This window comes from Anthonomus grandis, chromosome 16 (genome assembly GCF_022605725.1).
Source record: "Anthonomus grandis grandis chromosome 16, icAntGran1.3, whole genome shotgun sequence".
NCBI lineage: Eukaryota > Metazoa > Arthropoda > Insecta > Coleoptera > Curculionidae > Anthonomus > Anthonomus grandis.
Window position 1 is genome coordinate 22227249 of NC_065561.1, and position 17326 is coordinate 22244574.

The window sequence follows — 17326 nt, forward strand, 5'->3', positions numbered from 1 at the left end:
TTTGTGCCACATATTGAACAGACAGTGACCTCCTCGTTGAAACTTCTGGGTTTTGTCATTCGAAATAGCCGACTCTTAAACAACTCAAACTCAATAAAACTATTGTACTTTTCCTTTGTTAGATCAAGACTGGAATACGGTTCCTTGGTGTGGTGTCTTTTCTATGACATCGAGAGTGTTCAGAGAAGGGTTTTAAAGTTTCTTATGTTTCGTGAGAATGGAATATATCCTGTTAGGGGACATGATCATGATCTGATGTTAGGTAGATTTAATCTGCAATCTCTGGCCATGAGGAGAACAATTCATTTTGTAACATTCTTATGGAAGTTGGTCAATAATCAAATAAATTCTCCTCCTCTCTTGAATGATATTCTATTTCATGTACCACGATTTGCTTCTAGAGCAAATATCACTTTTGCTTTAGATCGCGCCAAAGCTAACATTAGGTTTCAGGATCCCGTATATCAAATGTGCAGAATTTTTAATTCAGTATCATCAACCTGTGACAAATTTGTATGCTCCATAAAGGATCTAGTTTTATCTCTGACAAACCAACAGTTACCATAATTCCTTTTTTCCCTTGTCCCATGAATCCCTTTCTTTGTTCATTCTAATGTTAATTTACGCTTTAATTTTGATATATACATGATGTTACTATAGTAATTTAAGTTTTCCTTATTTTTCTTTTTTTTTGTTATTTAATGTATTGTAATTTAATACTTGTTTACACTTTCAAAACATTAATAATTGTAGATTTTCCTGAAACTGGGCTTTGCCTGTTGGAAATAAACTGCTAAATAAATTAAAATTCGATAAATTGAAAGAAAACAATATTCCTAGAGGCCACTTACATGAAACAAAACCAAGGAATCTTCTCAGTCAGTGTCTGCCTGAATCTAAAGCCCTTATCCTAAGTAGTCATTCATAGGTTTAAAAAATATAGTAGAGAAATGAATTCATTAACTTTGGGACTAAATAAGTTCTAATTAAAAAGGCGAATTGACAAAACACAATAAAACTTTATATTACCATACTAAATCTATATACTAATATTTTATAAACAGTAAATATACAATATTCGTCAAACTTCCCTTTTGTAAAAAAGGCAACATTTCGTAACAGTTACAAACGTGAATTTAATAACATTTAGAAATTGACTAAACATGCCTTAATTGCACATAATATTGACTTTAAAACGCATAATTTATTTAACTTTTACATAACTATATTATAAAGAGAAAGATAACGGTGCCAAAGCGCTTTTAATTTTTTGATTATTGCATTACAATTTGGTGTTTACACAATAAAAATGCACACATCTGGCAGTCGGGTGGTTTACGTGAGAAACTCCAGGAAAACCTTAGGAACTTTTCCACTGCTGTTTCCTTTAAAACCCATTACGTAATCGTCGTCCGATATTTCAGTGATCGATATTACCTGAAACCCCTTATTATATGAAGAAGGTATCTTTTGAAGAATTACAATGTCCACTTACGTCATTAATTTTAACACTCAATTCTGTAGAATCTTTTCCCGTATAGTCGTACAAGACTTTTGCCCTTTTAGTGTTTTTCTCAGTTTGCACAGAAGTGGAATCATCGCTAAGTGTATGTGTTGGGGAGTGTGGACCACTACTACTGGCTAAGCTACGATAACATTAAAAAGGGCCTTTATTTTAATAATAATTGGGGGAAAGGATATATTGCTTTTATCGTAATAGATGGTAGGAAGACCCAAAAGAACGGAAATTATTCAGGTGGAGAAGTTGATACCTATACCATATACATTTAAATATAATAACTTTAGCAATGTGGAGATTACACTCACATTAATAGTTCACTTAACCTATGTGAACCTAGATCTTTGGTCAAACAGAAAAAGATCATATATAGGATTTTATTAAAAGGTACTTTTAGTAGAGTATTTTACCTATATGTTTTAAATGGAAGATATTAGAAGGAAATTAGTAAATATCTACGTCATTGCAACAATCTACATCTACAAAGCAAATTATAATAAAATTAAACCAAAGCCAAAAACAAAAAAAAGCTATTATTGATCGGTGTCGGTTTGAATGGGAACAGAAGAAAAGAAATCGTCGGTTTTAGGCAAGGGTTCAAGTTCTTCGCTGTTAATCCGAAGGGTGGGTTTAGGTTTAGACGGGCTGAAAAAGACTGCTTCGTGACGAAAACTTCTTTTTTAACAAAACCTCGCTGCGCTGCTTACCTGGCTAATTCCCTTTGTAAGTCGGTCATGACGGTGGTGCACTGCGAGTAAAACCTCGCCTGAGTCTCGACGAATTCGTATAAACATCTCAGGTGGACGGCCTGGGACGAACCGATGCCTTCCAACAAGAGTTTCGTTATTTCGGTTTGTCGGTCGAACTCCGATTGGGCGATTCTTAAATCCCTTTCGGCCTATAACAGAAAAGCATTTTTCATTTAAAGCAAGTCAATCAGTTTATATACTTTATTGCGATCACACTACTCTACGGACTATACGGTAATTATTGTCACCTGTTCTAAAAGTATTTCTGGCGGCATATCGTCCTTTCCCTTATAGCAGCAGCATTTAAAAGTAGGTATTTTAATTTAAGATGATAAGAGTGTATTGAACTAAATTGGTGTAAGATTTGTTTCAAAAAAAAAAGGCAAAATACCTACTTGCAAATAATAAGGATGTTAAGATATTACACTCTTGGATCTTAGGAATTCATATTTTTTATAAATATTAAATGGTAGAATAGATAAACAGATATTAATTAATAAATTAATAATTAATATTTATATCATGGTTACTCTCCCTTAAGTTAAATATAGCTGTCCAAGAGACTTGGCATCTGAAGACTCCAATAAAATGCGATAAGTATGTAAATATGTGTGCGTGAGTGTAAATAAATTATTTTATATATATACTTACGGTTTGCTGACCCAACATCCCTCTGGCCTTCCGCACCTTATTTTTACAAGCGTCCAAATCGAGTCTAAAATTATAATAAACCAAAAGTATTAAGTAAGGTTATAGCAAGACAGCTACTCATCCACGGTTACCGTTTCATTTCTAAGACACCTTGCTCCTTAACAATCGTTTTCATCTCGGTGTCCAAGAATTTCCTTAAAGGTTGCGTGAAGCACATCCCTGCTGAACCGATAAAATCCCTCTCGGTTTGTCCCAGTTTTTGTTCCCACTGGCCCACTTTAATTAGGGCACTTCCATAGGGGGTCCCTGGTCCTAGACAGGTACCAGCCTCAACCATATCTTGACCTAACAGAATTAATTAAATAAATATGTTATAGGTATAGTGGTAATACATAAGAAGAAACAAATAATTATTGTCCTGCGACACATTGGATGGAGCTCAAGAATGCTTTTAAAAAAAATTATATATTTGCCAAGGAGTGGACGTGGTAATGACTGGAATTTCCTATAGGAGTAATGTTTCTGCGAGAAGAACCCAAGCCCGGCTAGCTCAGTCGGTAGAGCATGAGACTCTTAATCTCAGGGTCGTGGGTTCGAGCCCCACGTTGGGCGGAACTTTTTTTTCTAGTTTCTGATTTTTGAAATTAATTTATTTTATTTGTCACCGTATGTATATAAGATTTTAGGTACATATTAATAGTTAATAACTCTACTACTCTTTATAGGGTACTATCTTAAAATAGTTGCCTTAGCTGAAAATCAAGATCTTTTACAAATCATGTTCACTGTAGATTCTATTCTGTTAATAGGAGTATTTAGTAAATAAATTGTTCTGCAAAAGGCAATATGGAGGAAGGTCCAGACATTTGGACTAACAGGTATCATTCAGAACATTAATAGAAATAAATAGGGCAGGGTCGCGGAAAAGGTAAAATTTAAGTGACCCTGATGAACTTGAGCTGAAGTTCGGACAGAATTATGCAAATAATTTAAATCTAAATTTATTTAGAGAAAGTTTCTTTCTTACCTATTATTTTTTACATTTGGATAAAAAAAAACATGCTTTATTGTTATTAACAAAGAAAAATTGTTCTAAACAAAGCTACCTTAAATTGCTACCACTACACCCCATACACACTCGAGTTCCAAAACAATACATAAGAACAGCAGAAAAAAAATACATAAAAAGTAAATTAAATTCCATAATTATCCCCTCAAGTATAAGACAGCAAAGAATTCAAACTATACAAACAAATCAAATAAAATTCAAATACTGTAAACTTACACTTAGGGAAAATTAGAATGTGTCGACGTAGTGAATAGTAACATTTTTCGGTCAAAAGTATTTTCAATTTACGTTTAAAAGTGTCTATACATGTTGCCTCCCTGATTCCACCTGGTAAACGATTGAAAATTTTGATTCCCTCGTAGAAAATAGATTTTTTAGTTTAGAGGGGATTGGAAGATTTAGATCGTTCACTTGACGCGTTAAGTATCTTGGATTTGGGGTTATAAATTTAAAGCGATTTGCAAAAAGTAAGCAGGCCACTTCCTGAATGTAGAGGGAGAAGACAGTGTGTATGCCTAGCATAACAACTCTTGGTTTAGCCCCACAGATGTAACGTACAGCACGCTTCTGTAAAACAAGCAGCATTTGTAGAAGGTAGGCAGCTGCATTACCCCAGAAGCAAATGGCATACCTAAGGTGGGATTCAATTAATGAAAAATACATATACAGATCTTCCAAGCTGCATGCCAAGCTCCAGGGTAGCCGCTCTGACTGCAAAACAACCTGCAGACACCTTTTTGCAAGTACCGAGGATATGCTCTTCAAATCTGAGTTCTCTGTCAATGAATATACCCAAAAATTTTGTATTATCAAACTGCTGAACTACTGAATTAGAAAAAGGCATACTTAACACAATAATTTGGTTTTTTGAGGATTTAGTGACAGCAAGTTTGATTCAAACCAGAGATTTACTGCCTGAAGATCAGTTGCTAATGTAGTTAGCAGAGTATCTGTGTCTGGGCTGTGCCAAAGAAGTGTGGTATCATCGGCAAATAGAGTAAATTTCCCCCGTACATTAAGATTGGTAAGATCATGTATGTATAGGAGAAAAAGTATAGGCCCCAAAACTGAACCCTAAGGAACTCCCAAGGTGATAGGATGGTAATCAGAGTACTTAGATCCTACAAGCACTCGTTGTTGCAGATAAGAAGCAAACCAAGAAGATGAAACTCCCCGAAAACCATAATAATGAACCTTCCGCAGCAGAATTCGGTGTTCAGGAAATAGCTGACACATTTGCATTATATTTTAGCTCAGTATTTCAACAGTCTGAAAAACCTAACTTTGATAAATCTAGTGGCAACTTTTCATTATTCAAGATCTCTGAAATGCAAATTCAAGCAGCCATTAAGAGATTAAAATCAAAAAGGCCACTGGCAATGATAGTATCCCCTCATACTTCAATAAAGGTTGTTCTGATATCTTGTGCACTCCAGTGCATTTCCAGAAGTGCTTAAATATGCTTTGGTTACTTCAATCCTCAAAATCAGGAGATAATTCTTTGATTGACTAACTACAGGCCAATTAGCGTTCTTAATTCGCTCGCAAAATTTTTTGAAAACATTTTATACCAAGATATTTTGAGCTCTTTCATGAATAAATTCTCTCAGCAACAACATGGATTTCTACCAGATGCCTCAACTGTCACCAACCTCAGCACCTTGACTGAGGCAGCTGCCAATGCAGTAGATAGCCAAGAGCAGTTAGATGTAGTCTTGACAGATTGTGCAAAGGCTTTTGATCGGGTTGACCATGGGCTGTTGGTGAATAAGTTGAGTAAATTTGGTTTCTCACTGAAAGCATGTAGGTTTATGGTATCTTATCTTCAATCTGAGCTGCAAATTCATTTGAACTTGGTGACCCAGTGGTTCAGAGAATATAAAAAGTCATTAAACATAGATAAATGTCAAATTAAACTAACCTTCACAAGAAAAATGCAATTTATAAATTTTGATTACAAAATTGATCGTTAACTAGGAAAAGTAAATTTAGGGATCTTGGAGTCTGTTTTCAAACAAATCTCAAATTTAAGCAACACTATGAAACTATTGTAAACAAAGCATATAAGCTTCTTGGTTTTGTAATAAGAAATACAAAATATTTTATAATAATATCCTAATAATAATAATAATAATATCCTTTATTTGCCAACAAAATCGTATACAGGACGACAAAGCAACGTCATACAAAGGAGGATCTAGCTCCCATGGGGTACATTAATTTTTCTTATCTAGAATTCATAGAGGCAATATACTTATATAAACAAAATAACAAAATTTAAAATAAATATTCTAAATATCTAACACAAGTTAAAATTATTATTCAAAAGTAAAATTATAAAAACATTTAATCTGCAACCAGTGGTAAACAGCTTTTTTAAATTGGACTGTAGATTCAATGCTTCTAATATCAGCAGGTAGCATTCTATAAGCCCTGATGGCCATATAATGAGAACCTCTTTCATAGTAAGCTGAATTATGCAATGGAATACGGAGATCGCTTCTATGTCGTGTAATCATAGTCACATCCTCAGCGTACATTTCCCTATTCTCAACAAACAAATGATTGTGTCTCTTCACAAATAACACCAAGGAAGAAAAGTATAGGGAGGGAAGGGTGAGTATTTTTAGTTTGCAGAAGTAAGGCCTACAGGAAGTTCTGTAGGTCATGCCCAATAAACAACGAATGATACGCTTTTGCATTCTAAATATATCTAGAGCTCCTCTTGCAGATCCCCAGAAACAGATACCATATTGTAAGATCGACTGTACCTGTCCGAAATAAAATAGGCGAAGAGATACCTCAGACACTACATCCCTTAATCTTCTAATCAATCCGCACAAGCTAGCTAATCTGGAATAAAGGTTTTTAATATGTTTCTCCCAATTTAAATTGGGGTCAATGTGTATTCCTAAGAATTTAATACTATTGGCCACAGGGATTGACTGCCCACCAGACCACACAAGTAGAGATTCTGAGACAATATTGGCCTTCGAAAAATTAATCAACCCCGTTTTACCAGAGTTCAAAGACAACTTACTGTCCAGACACCAGGTCCTCATGCGCTCCACTGCGGATGAGCAGCCCCGTGAAAGATCTGCCACTGTCTTCCTGGCAACTATAACTGATGTGTCGTCGGCGAATTGACAAATCATATCAGAAGGGAACAGCTCAGGCAAGCCATTGACATATAATAGGAAGAGCACAGGTCCCAAGATTGAGCCCTGAGGCACACCTCTTCCTATAATTTGGGGGCGGGAAAACGTTGGTGAGCCGGAATGTGTCACACAAACTATTTGTTCTCTTTGCTCTAGATATGAACTGAGTAATTTAGATGCTGCACCCCTGATGCCATACCGTTCCAGGATGTCCAGCAGTAAAGAATGGTCAACCGTGTCAAACGCCTTAGACAAATCGAAATACAGTCCAGCCACACTGGCCTTTCTCTCAAGATTCTCCATAATATATTGTATTGCACTATAAATGACCATTTCCGTCGATCTTTTGGGAACAAATCCGTATTGGTGTTTATTTATTATTTGATGGTGAGTTAAATAATTCATAACTATTTGATAGATAACCCTTTCAAATACCTTCGATATGGATGGTAATACGGATACTGGCCGATAGTTGGCAATATTCGTTTTTTCTCCCTTCTTAAAAACAGGCACTACTTTTGCCCGCTTAAGAGCAGAAGGAAAAATTTGGGTAGAAAGACTCTCATTGATCACATTGGAAATGGGTCCGGCTAAGTGAATTCCAACAAACTTTAAGACGAAAACCGGAATTTCATCCAAGCCAGAGGAAAATTTATTTGGAAGGTTCATCAATATCTTAAAGATATCCTGAGAATTAACAGGATTGAGAAATATGGTTGGATAATCATTATGCAAGTCATGTATATTGGAGTTACAGCTTTGTTGATGGTCAAGAGTAAAATGTTTAGCAAATAATTCGGTGATTAAAGCTGGGTTCTCAATGGACTGACCATCTTCCCTTAAAACAATATTGTTGTTAGTTTTATTTTTACCTGACTCAGATTTTAGGATTGACCATGCTGATTTTATCTTGTTTTTTGAATTTTGGATTTTGTTATCATTTATAGACTTTTTATAAGAGGAGATGTAACGTCGATATTGTTTTCTTTCATGTTTGTATGTAACGTAGTGTTCCCTAGAATTAGTATATTTGTACCAAACATAGAGATCTTTTATGTAGTTTGAATATCTTTTTATCTCTGGTGTAATCCAGGTTGGCTTCTTATTTTTCAACCTAGTCGTACATATTGGAAAAGCCAAATCAAAATAATAGAAGAGAATACGAAAGAAAGTATTATATTTTCCTTCAACTCCTTCAGCAGAATAGACCTCCTCCCATGCCTCCGACATCAGCATATTGTAAAATCGATTCATGTTGTGTGTTGAGAATTTTCGTCGCTTCACAACCATACCACATTGGGGAACCTCCATCTGTCTCTTAAAAACAAAAATTTGAGGATAATGATCAGACAGATTAGAAACAAGGACTTCAGAAGATATGACAAGACTTGAGTTCATATTTGTAAAGATGTTATCCAACTGAGAGGCACAGTGAGCAGTGATTCTAGTTTTGGAGTTAATGTAAGGTATTAGACCAAAGGTCTGCATTAGTCCAAGCAAGGCCATCACGCCATGGTCATCAGGATTACTAAAGTTAAAGTTAAAGTCTCCTGAAATAATAAAAGGAATTTTGTTATTATACATCTCATCAAGTAGGTTAGCAAGATTGTGGAGAAAAAATTGGCTGTTACCACTAGGTGATCTGTAGACACAAACAACTATTATGGAATTATTGCTATTAATAACAATTTTAGAAATGCAAAATTCAAAGTCTTTTTCTGTGCCAGTCTGTAGACTGTTTACTTCCTCTACTTTAACATGATCACTGAGATCATCTTTATAAAATATAGCAGTGCCACCTCCTTTTGAACAAGAGCGACCATAGTAACTTGAGAGGTTATACCCATGTATCTTTACAAGTGTTATGTCCTGGTTTTTTTGCCAATGTTCAGTAATTGTGAGAATGTCAGGAGATAGTGTAGCCAGCAGAACCTCGAGCTCCAGAACTTTATTGTTTAAGCTTTGCACATTGTAGTTAAGCAGCTTTAGTGCAGAATTACTGAAAGTATTTGTATTTGGTGACAAGTATTCAGCGTCAGAATGGTGAGACCCACACTGAGAATAGTTTTCATGCTTCTTGCGATGCAAATCCCGTATAGCAAGTATTTTAAAGAAATAAAATCAATAATAACTCTGTACAACTCACTGGTCAGACCGATCTTGGAGTATGCCTCAGTTATCTGGGCACCTAAAGCAATGGTGCATATTAATATGATTGAAAGGGCCCAAAAAAGATTTTTAAGATACCTGTACTTAAGAACACATAATGCATATCCTTATATGATCTCCTATAATAGTATGCTAATTGAATTTAAAATGGTACGATTGATTGTTAGGCGTAATATGAATGATGTCTTATTTATTTACTACATAACTAACAACTTAAAATATAAGAACTGTTCTTTAATTAATTATCAATCATTTGCTGTTCCTAAAATCAATTTGAGAATAAAACATAACAATCTTTTCCAGTGTTCACCCTCAAGTTGTTCACCATTTAATAGAATGATGCAAGAATGTAATAATTATATACAAAAATATGATATAGATCTCACTGATTTTGTATCCTTATCTGATTAATCATTTACTTGTAAATCTGTTCTTTTTGTTTTTGATTTTTAATTGTAAGTAGGTGTATTTTATTAGTTTTAGTGTAGGTTTAGTTTCATCATTATTATTGGTTTTCCTTTTTCTTTCTGCAATCCAGTAAGCACTCCCACATATAATTACATTTCAAATGTGTTTGTAAGAGTATAAATAAATAGAATCCTGTGGCAGACACAATCGAAAACCTTCGACAAATCACAAAAAACTGCCGCCGAAACTCCACCAGCATTTATCTGGGAGTAAAGCTCATGAAAAAAATTAAACATGGCATCATTGGTACTGGTATTTTCATGAAAGCCAAATTGAACTCTGGTGAGGATGTTTTTGGACATTATTCGATTTTTAACCAGTTTTTGAATTACCTTTGATAGCGTAGACAAGAGAGAGATGAGACGAAAGTTGGAAGGATTATCAAAAGCTCCACCCTTGTGAATGGGTATACCTTTAGCTGATTTTAGGCAAGATGGAAATATCCCCTTGCTCCAAGAAAGGTTAATTGCGTCAACTAGTGCCTTTAGCGCCGTTTCTGGAAGGTTGAGAAAAATCTTAGCTGAAAGGTTGTCCTCTCCAGTTGAATTTTTATTTTTTTCAGTATACAGAATATCCTTGAGTTCATTTAGGTTTATAGGTATAAAGAAGAAGGAATTTGGAACATGAATGGCTGGCATAAAGGAAAGAGGATCCACAGAAGGGTTCGAATTTTGCTGAAGTTGTAGAGTAATATAAGAAAAAAAATTATTAAAATCATTCAGGGCATTGTCTTGACTGTTTACCACAATGGGACAAATATCATTAATAATTTTCCAACTCTTATATTTGTTAGATGAACCACTTAAACTGTTGGAGTAGTAAGTATGCTTAGAGATTCTTATCAGACAACGATACAAGGCTCAGTATCAGTTTCAAATCCCTCGTGTACCAAGATTTTATAGGTTTGATTTTAAACATTAGGAAAGAAGCATCAAATAGTTATAATATTCAGATAATAATTACAATATTAATATGAAAAGTGATATTCTTTTATAGGATGTGATTCAGTCATAAAAGGTGATGGTATAAGTCTGTAAATTGAATAAATAAAATTAATTGCTCATAGTATCATTGTAAATTAGTCAATATGCAAAAGTCCTATTGTTTAAGACTAGTTTATATCAAAGTGTTTTTTTTGTATATGATTTACATGTCTCATTGGTGTACATACACATTTTCAAGTATTAGACTTCAAGTTTTTAAGTATAAGAATTGGTTGATTGGTTTTCAATTAATAATTTTTTTATATGAAATGAGTCATTTCATACATTCTCTAAAAAATCATCAGTATGTAATACTTTACCTAAATATTCCAAATTACTGAGTCGAGAAGGTTTCTGCCTCTCGATTTTCTCAAACACATAATCCTCGATCCGGTTTCCTGGATTTGGCACTAAAACTGCTTCGGCATTTTTCACAATTTTCTCAGTAAATTTCCGGGTGTTTTCCGCCCTCTCCCATAAGTTCTCAAAGTGGGCATCCAGCTCTGTTTTCTCAGCTTTGCCCAATTTTTCTTCGGTAAACTAGAGTGCAATTTTCAGTTTCATTAGGGAATAAATAATCAGGCACCGTATCACATACCTGTACAACTCTACTTATAGCAGTCCCTGCATCCTTTACAATATTTTTAAAGTTAAAATCCATAATTACTTCAGCTTTAAATTAATTGTGTTTTTATTTGATATTTTGTTTATTGATTTCAAAAAAAATATTGACCTCCGGGTGGCATATGTCAAACGCCACGGCCCAACCTGATTGGTTGAATAAATTAAGAGCAGTTACTAAATCCGCCCTCTGTGCTTATTACGCAACTTGTAGTTCATTCAATGCTGCCAACAATAAATTATTGTAACTATATATTTTTTTATGCCATTTTTTATGACAAATTCAGATGTGCAGACAGTAGCTGAAACTAAAAAGTGCAAATATTGCAAGTCGGGCCTTGATAAAGTAGGCGTAAAGTGTGCAAATTGTGCGGCTTGCTTCCACCAATCTTGTGCCGTACGAATAACAGGCCTACAAGTAGCAAGTGGCAGCAAATTACTAATTCTATGTAGTGACTGCTCAAAAAAAGCGCGGGAAGACGAGCTACGTCAAGCCGTCTTAGAAAAAGAATTAGAAATAATTACCTCGTTACCATATAAATGTGCCTCTAGCTCACATAATAAATGCCTGTCTGCACATGGGAATCTTTCCATCTAAACTAAAAAAGGCGAAAGTTCTTCCAGTTTCTCCAATTTTTAAAAATAAGGGTGATAAGCAGGATGTAGAAAACTATCGACCAATATCTCTCTTTTCTTCAATATCAAAAATCTTTGAGCGAGTCATTTAGATCCGTATTATATGAACTTTTTATAAAAACAAACTATTCTTTCAGATAGCCAGTCTGGTTTTAGGCCCAATAATCATTCAACCCAGTTGGCAGTTTTCAAGCTTAAATCCTTTGTGATTGAAAATGTTGACAAAAAAGAAAAAGTTGCCGGACTCTTTTTCGATTTATCGAAAGCATTCGACACAATCAACCATGGTCTACTGCTGTCAATCCTTGAAAATTATGGACTGAGGAGAAACTGTGCCAGACTTTATTTAGATCAGAAGGAACAAACAGTTTGCCTTGGCTCTGGTAATGGTACATTATGTTTACTCAGCGTCATCCTTGGTGGTACAGGGAGTGCCTCAGGGTTCAATTCTAGGCCCAGTACTATTCATATTATATGTAAATGGTCTCAGTGAGTGTTTTCCAGGGTGTTTTATCAACCAATATGCTGATGACACTCCCATAATCTTGTCAGAACATCTGACTGAAGAACTATCTGTCAGAGCTTCTCAGGTGGTAGAGAGGATGCGGGAGTGGTGTGACAATCATGCTCTGAAGCTAAATGCTGATAAAACCGGGCTACTGACATTCTCCAAAACTTTACCTCAAAATTCCCTACTAGTAAAGTTAGAAGTAGCTTCCTTAAAATTACAAATTGACTCCTGTCTCACATGGGTTCCATACATAGACACTCTTGGCGCGTTAATAAGGCGTCTACGAGAAGAGCTTTCCCTAAATTGTCTGAAGCAACTTTACTATGCATCGGTCCAATATCTAATCACTTATAGTGTGATGTTTTGGGGATCTTCAACTGACGCCGTGTCAGTCTTTATAGCACAAAAACGCATCATAAGATGCATATGCTCAGACTCACACCACAAACGTCTTGTAGGACTTATTTTACTAAGCTTGATCTACTCACTGTTCCGGCTCTGTACATTCTTATGTTAGCTATTTTTGCAAAGAAACACCTGCATCTTTTTCAAACTAATGAAGATCATTATGCTGAGGGTATGTCTATTGTGACAAGGGGGAGAGCTGAACTGAGTGTCCCAACTCATCACTCTGCCTTTGCTGCTATTAAAACATATAATAGATTACCTCTCGCCCTAAGGCAAGAGAAAAATATCATGAAGTTTAGGAAAGACACTGCAAGGTATCTGTGGGGCAAGTGTATCTATAGTTTCGATTTACAATTTTAAATGTATATTATGATTACTATTAAGGGTTTGTTTACTAATTTATTTATCTTCATAATGTATTATACTTGAGATACAAGTGGTAAGGTAATGCACCCATTATTATGTCCAACATTATCTTTTTGTTCTTACTATTTTTATTAGCAGTATGTACTGTGTAAATGTTAACAAATTTTAATTTTGTTTGTTTGGTGACGTTGCTATTGTCTATTTTAATTAGATCTTGAAAGCATTAAAGAAATTATTATTATTATTAACTACAAGCCGAATGGTGGACACTGCGATGAGCCATACCATACGTGCGTCTTTATCGTTGTCATTATCATCCTCGTAATCTTTTTTATGGCGAGTGAACGAACGTCCGTCTTAGAGACGTAGAAAAGTCTAAAGTGTCAATTGAACTAAACAGAATATAATAATTATGGAATTGTGAATGTAAAGATTCTTATTATTAAAAGTACTCGTCTGCGACATAAACGAATACTATAATCTCAAACTCTAACATGACTTGATTGCAAATTACGTTGACTTTCGAAACGAAAGTGGGTGTTTTTTGTCCCTTTTCAGATTCCTAGCTGAACGAAACCACTAATTATTGCACCCACTATCACACCCCCTTTAAATCTCAAAAGTCCAGGCCCTAACTACAAATTAGGACAAAAAAAAAATCCCCAAGGGCCAATTCAAGGTCACTACTCCTTTTTCCTCATAGTGCCCTCTAGCTTTTGTAGAAGTAATTTTTTAACCCTTTGTACCTTAATTAGGTGTAGCCTAGTGCCTTTAAGGAAAAAATGATGATATATAGAATATTATTTATTAGTTGAAGAAAAAAGCCTGATTAAATTACACCAAAATAATTCAAATTTATTAAAAAGTACATATTAACCAATAAAGAAATGAATTTCTACTTGTCCTCTCGATAATATTTATCACCTTTCAACTACTAACGCTTCCACATGGAATTGCACTCATCATAAATAAATTTAATATAATCTCAAATATGTAGATGACTCAGTTCAAAACGAGGTTTTGTATTTTTTCATTTCGACCATAATATGATGTATATTGACCAACTGAGATCTTATGTTAGGCGGCAACAGTTTGTGGAACCTGTGGTAATACTGTACTAGTTGGGTTAAAGCTAATTGCAACAAACTGGCCCCGGTAACCAGATTGGGAAAAGACAACAGCACCTCCCTGTTCAAATCCTCCAACGATTTCTTCCAATTTTCCGAGAAATTAAGTACAATGTCCACCGATTTAATTTCCAACGCCTTCAGCTCGTTTAATTTGGAATGTTCAAAGTAATGCTCGCACTCTTTTACGTACTGAATCAATTCCCCGAAGTGAGGGAACAATATCTGTTCCGCATACTCGCCACTCTTTGCCGCTAATCGAGATTTAAACGTTTCAGCTTCTTTGCAATTATCTCTTGTTCTTTCCATAATTATGCTGAGTATCATGTCGTAGTTATTTATCAAGAAAATTAGTTGATCTTTTCTCTCGGTGAAGACACCGGCCATTCTAAATATAAACATTTCCACTTCCTCCTGTAGTTGACTCAACAGTTGTGAGATAAGTTCATTGGGGAAGTTTTCGCTGATGCTAACAAGTGCTGCACTGAATTCTGCATACCGTCTGGCAATCTAAAAATACCACAAAATAGGCGTTGATATACAAACTCGAATTATAATATCTTACGTAATGGGGTCCTTTTTCTAAATTAAATTTGGAAACATCACAGTCTCTTATACTATTAATATTGAGTTTCATAATATATTCGAATCTGGATAATAGTATTTTCTCCAAATTATCCCAATAATCATCCAGAGCAGGCACACATCTTTTGTGGCACATTATTTTGTATCGAAGTACTAAATGGAAACAGAGAAATATCGCGATGGAGTCAAAACATGTTGCCATGTATGCTTCAATGTTTTTCTAAAAACCACAAAAACTCACTAGTGCAAAAAGTTATTAATTAAGGCATTTTATAAAATACCTGCAACAATGTCAAAGTTTTCCCCATGATTTTATTAAACAGATTTAACGCCGCATGACTTTGAACCATAAAATATTCACTGACAAATAGGTATTCCCTGCAAGCGTTATCAACCAAGGCATATTGGATACTGCGGAATATTGCCTCATAGGAATACTAAAAATTATACAAGATTATATATAACTTGGCCTAACCAAAACGGTTGGAAATTAAGGAGTTTTTGATCTAAATAAATTATTCCTTAAAGCTTTCCCTTCATTTTCATAGGAAAAACATCAAAATTGATTAAAATTTTGATTTAACCCTCCCTGATAAATTCAAGTCTAACTCAGAAAGTACTTGATCTACAAAAATTCTTCATATATGAAAATATTCTGCAAAAATTGTCTTAGCTTTCAATGGAAATTTGATGAAAATGCTTCCAATAGTTTTTCAATTGTCATAAATAGAAGTTGAATTGTTAAGGAAAAATTAATGAAAATTCAATTTTAGGTTGATGTTTGTATAGTCTGTCCATCATAAATATAACTAGAAAGTTATTGAGCTACAAAAATTGTTTGTATATCAAAATGTTCTCTAAGAGTTTTTCAGTTATTAAGGGAAGAAATTGAATTTACAATAGTTTCAGTTTTTAAAGTTAATTTTTTATCAATTTCAAAAGCCTCCAGACCTCTCAAGTGCAGGGCTTATATATATATTTATAGGATGCTGTTACAATAATAAATTTAATATTATATTGCAGAATTAAAAGTTGGGTTTTTCAATTACTAATTTGAGTAAAATTTTACTTACCTTATTTTTGGTTTCTGCATGCGGTACGATGATTGGAGCCTCTAGCTGTTGTGCCAGAACATCACCTCGATTACCTATAGTAAAAACTGTTGCTTTCTGCTTCAAACTTTTATTACTAAACAAATTCCTGGTGGCAGTATCTTCGATACCCATAAGGTCATCTTTCGTGGTACTCTCTTCATATAGTAACTTCATAATTCTACCTTCATAAGATTTAAAATAGGAATAATAGATTTTGCCCATAGTGTCAACGTATTCGTTACACACTTCCTCGGCAGTGTTTCTTTCATTTAACAACAGAAATTCGTAATGAAGTTTGTGTTTTAATAACGCATTCTGGGGTATTTGATAATTCGTCATGGGTTTCCTAAATCTGGATATCTGCTCTAATAAGTATACTCGTATTTTTGACATTGCCTTAATTTGTAATTTACCTAGCACATCTTTGACATCTTGACAAGACTTTGTGTCTCTAAAGCTCTGTTCTTTTATAAAACCTAATTTATGACTTAATGTTTGAAGTTGCACTAAGAACTCTTCATCTGTTACCGGTAAGTCCATGATTGCTATAATAAGTGTTTCAGGTACAGATATATCATCTATAAATTGGCTTAATTGTCCTCTAATTGCTTGTCTATTATTAAGCTCTTGGCTCATAGATATAGACTTCCTTTGTAATGTCACTATTTCATTACTTATACTACCCAAGTCATTTTGAAAATTCAGCAACATATCTTCCATGCGTTCTAGTATAGTATCACAAGCTGTTATCTGAGCGTGTAAGCTACTGATATTTTCACTTTCTTTAATATAAACTTTAACCGACTGATTTTCTGTGCTTCTAAGTTCATTTTCAATTTCCCTGGAGTAGTGTCTTAAATCGGTGAAGGTGTTCAAAATGTCTTGAACAACTTTGTCGCTGCTAGTTATACCTTGGCTACTTCCGGCCACTTGAACGTATTTATTCAGGTTGTTCATCGCGGATTTTCGATGGAAATTTAGAAAAACATGAAAATGTTACACTTTAAATTTGAAAAGTATTTATTCGAATGAAAACAAATGGATGATGGATGACAGCTGTTCAATCGAAGAAAAACTGGTACGTCAATTTTGGTGTCTACATAACCTAAAAATACTTTTTATATTTATGATGTACTTTATTTATCTAAAATAACTTTTTGCCACAAATAAAGTATAATATAGAATAATAAAAAAATTATAGTTAACTATTAC

The 17326-nt window shown here is 34.4% G+C and overlaps 2 protein-coding genes and 1 non-coding gene across 6 annotated transcripts; 1 reads left to right on the forward strand and 2 right to left on the reverse strand.

Moving 5' to 3' along the window:
- Positions 1 to 999: 999 nt before the first annotated feature.
- LOC126745507 (endophilin-B1) lies at positions 1000 to 11594 on the reverse strand. 4 transcript variants are annotated; one of them, XM_050453372.1, is made up of 8 exons: positions 11365 to 11579; positions 11087 to 11306; positions 3051 to 3264; positions 2920 to 2983; positions 2517 to 2555; positions 2227 to 2417; positions 1496 to 1646; positions 1000 to 1437 (listed from the first exon to the last, which is right to left on the reverse strand). In XM_050453372.1, the coding sequence occupies exons 1-8, from the start codon at positions 11425 to 11427 to the stop codon at positions 1336 to 1338; spliced, it is 1044 nt and encodes a 347-aa protein (XP_050309329.1). In that variant the 5' UTR covers positions 11428 to 11579; the 3' UTR covers positions 1000 to 1335. The 4 variants fall into 4 exon arrangements, with proteins under 4 accessions (XP_050309329.1, XP_050309331.1, XP_050309332.1 ...); XM_050453374.1 differs by lacking the exon at positions 2517 to 2555 and having other exon boundaries at positions 11365 to 11574; XM_050453375.1 differs by lacking the exons at positions 1000 to 1437; positions 1496 to 1646 and adding an exon at positions 1653 to 2164 and having other exon boundaries at positions 11365 to 11594.
- On the forward strand, positions 3459 to 3531 carry Trnak-cuu (transfer RNA lysine (anticodon CUU)). Its single transcript has one exon. It is a non-coding gene; the product is annotated as a tRNA-Lys (tRNA).
- Positions 11595 to 14137: 2543 nt separating the features above from the next.
- Positions 14138 to 17202, reverse strand: LOC126745503 (vacuolar protein sorting-associated protein 52 homolog). The gene is made up of 4 exons (XM_050453368.1): positions 16094 to 17202; positions 15302 to 15457; positions 15001 to 15240; positions 14138 to 14945 (listed from the first exon to the last, which is right to left on the reverse strand). Exons 1-4 carry the CDS (start codon positions 17069 to 17071, stop codon positions 14316 to 14318), a joined length of 2004 nt encoding a protein of 667 aa, XP_050309325.1. The 5' UTR covers positions 17072 to 17202; the 3' UTR covers positions 14138 to 14315.
- Positions 17203 to 17326: the final 124 nt, after the last annotated feature.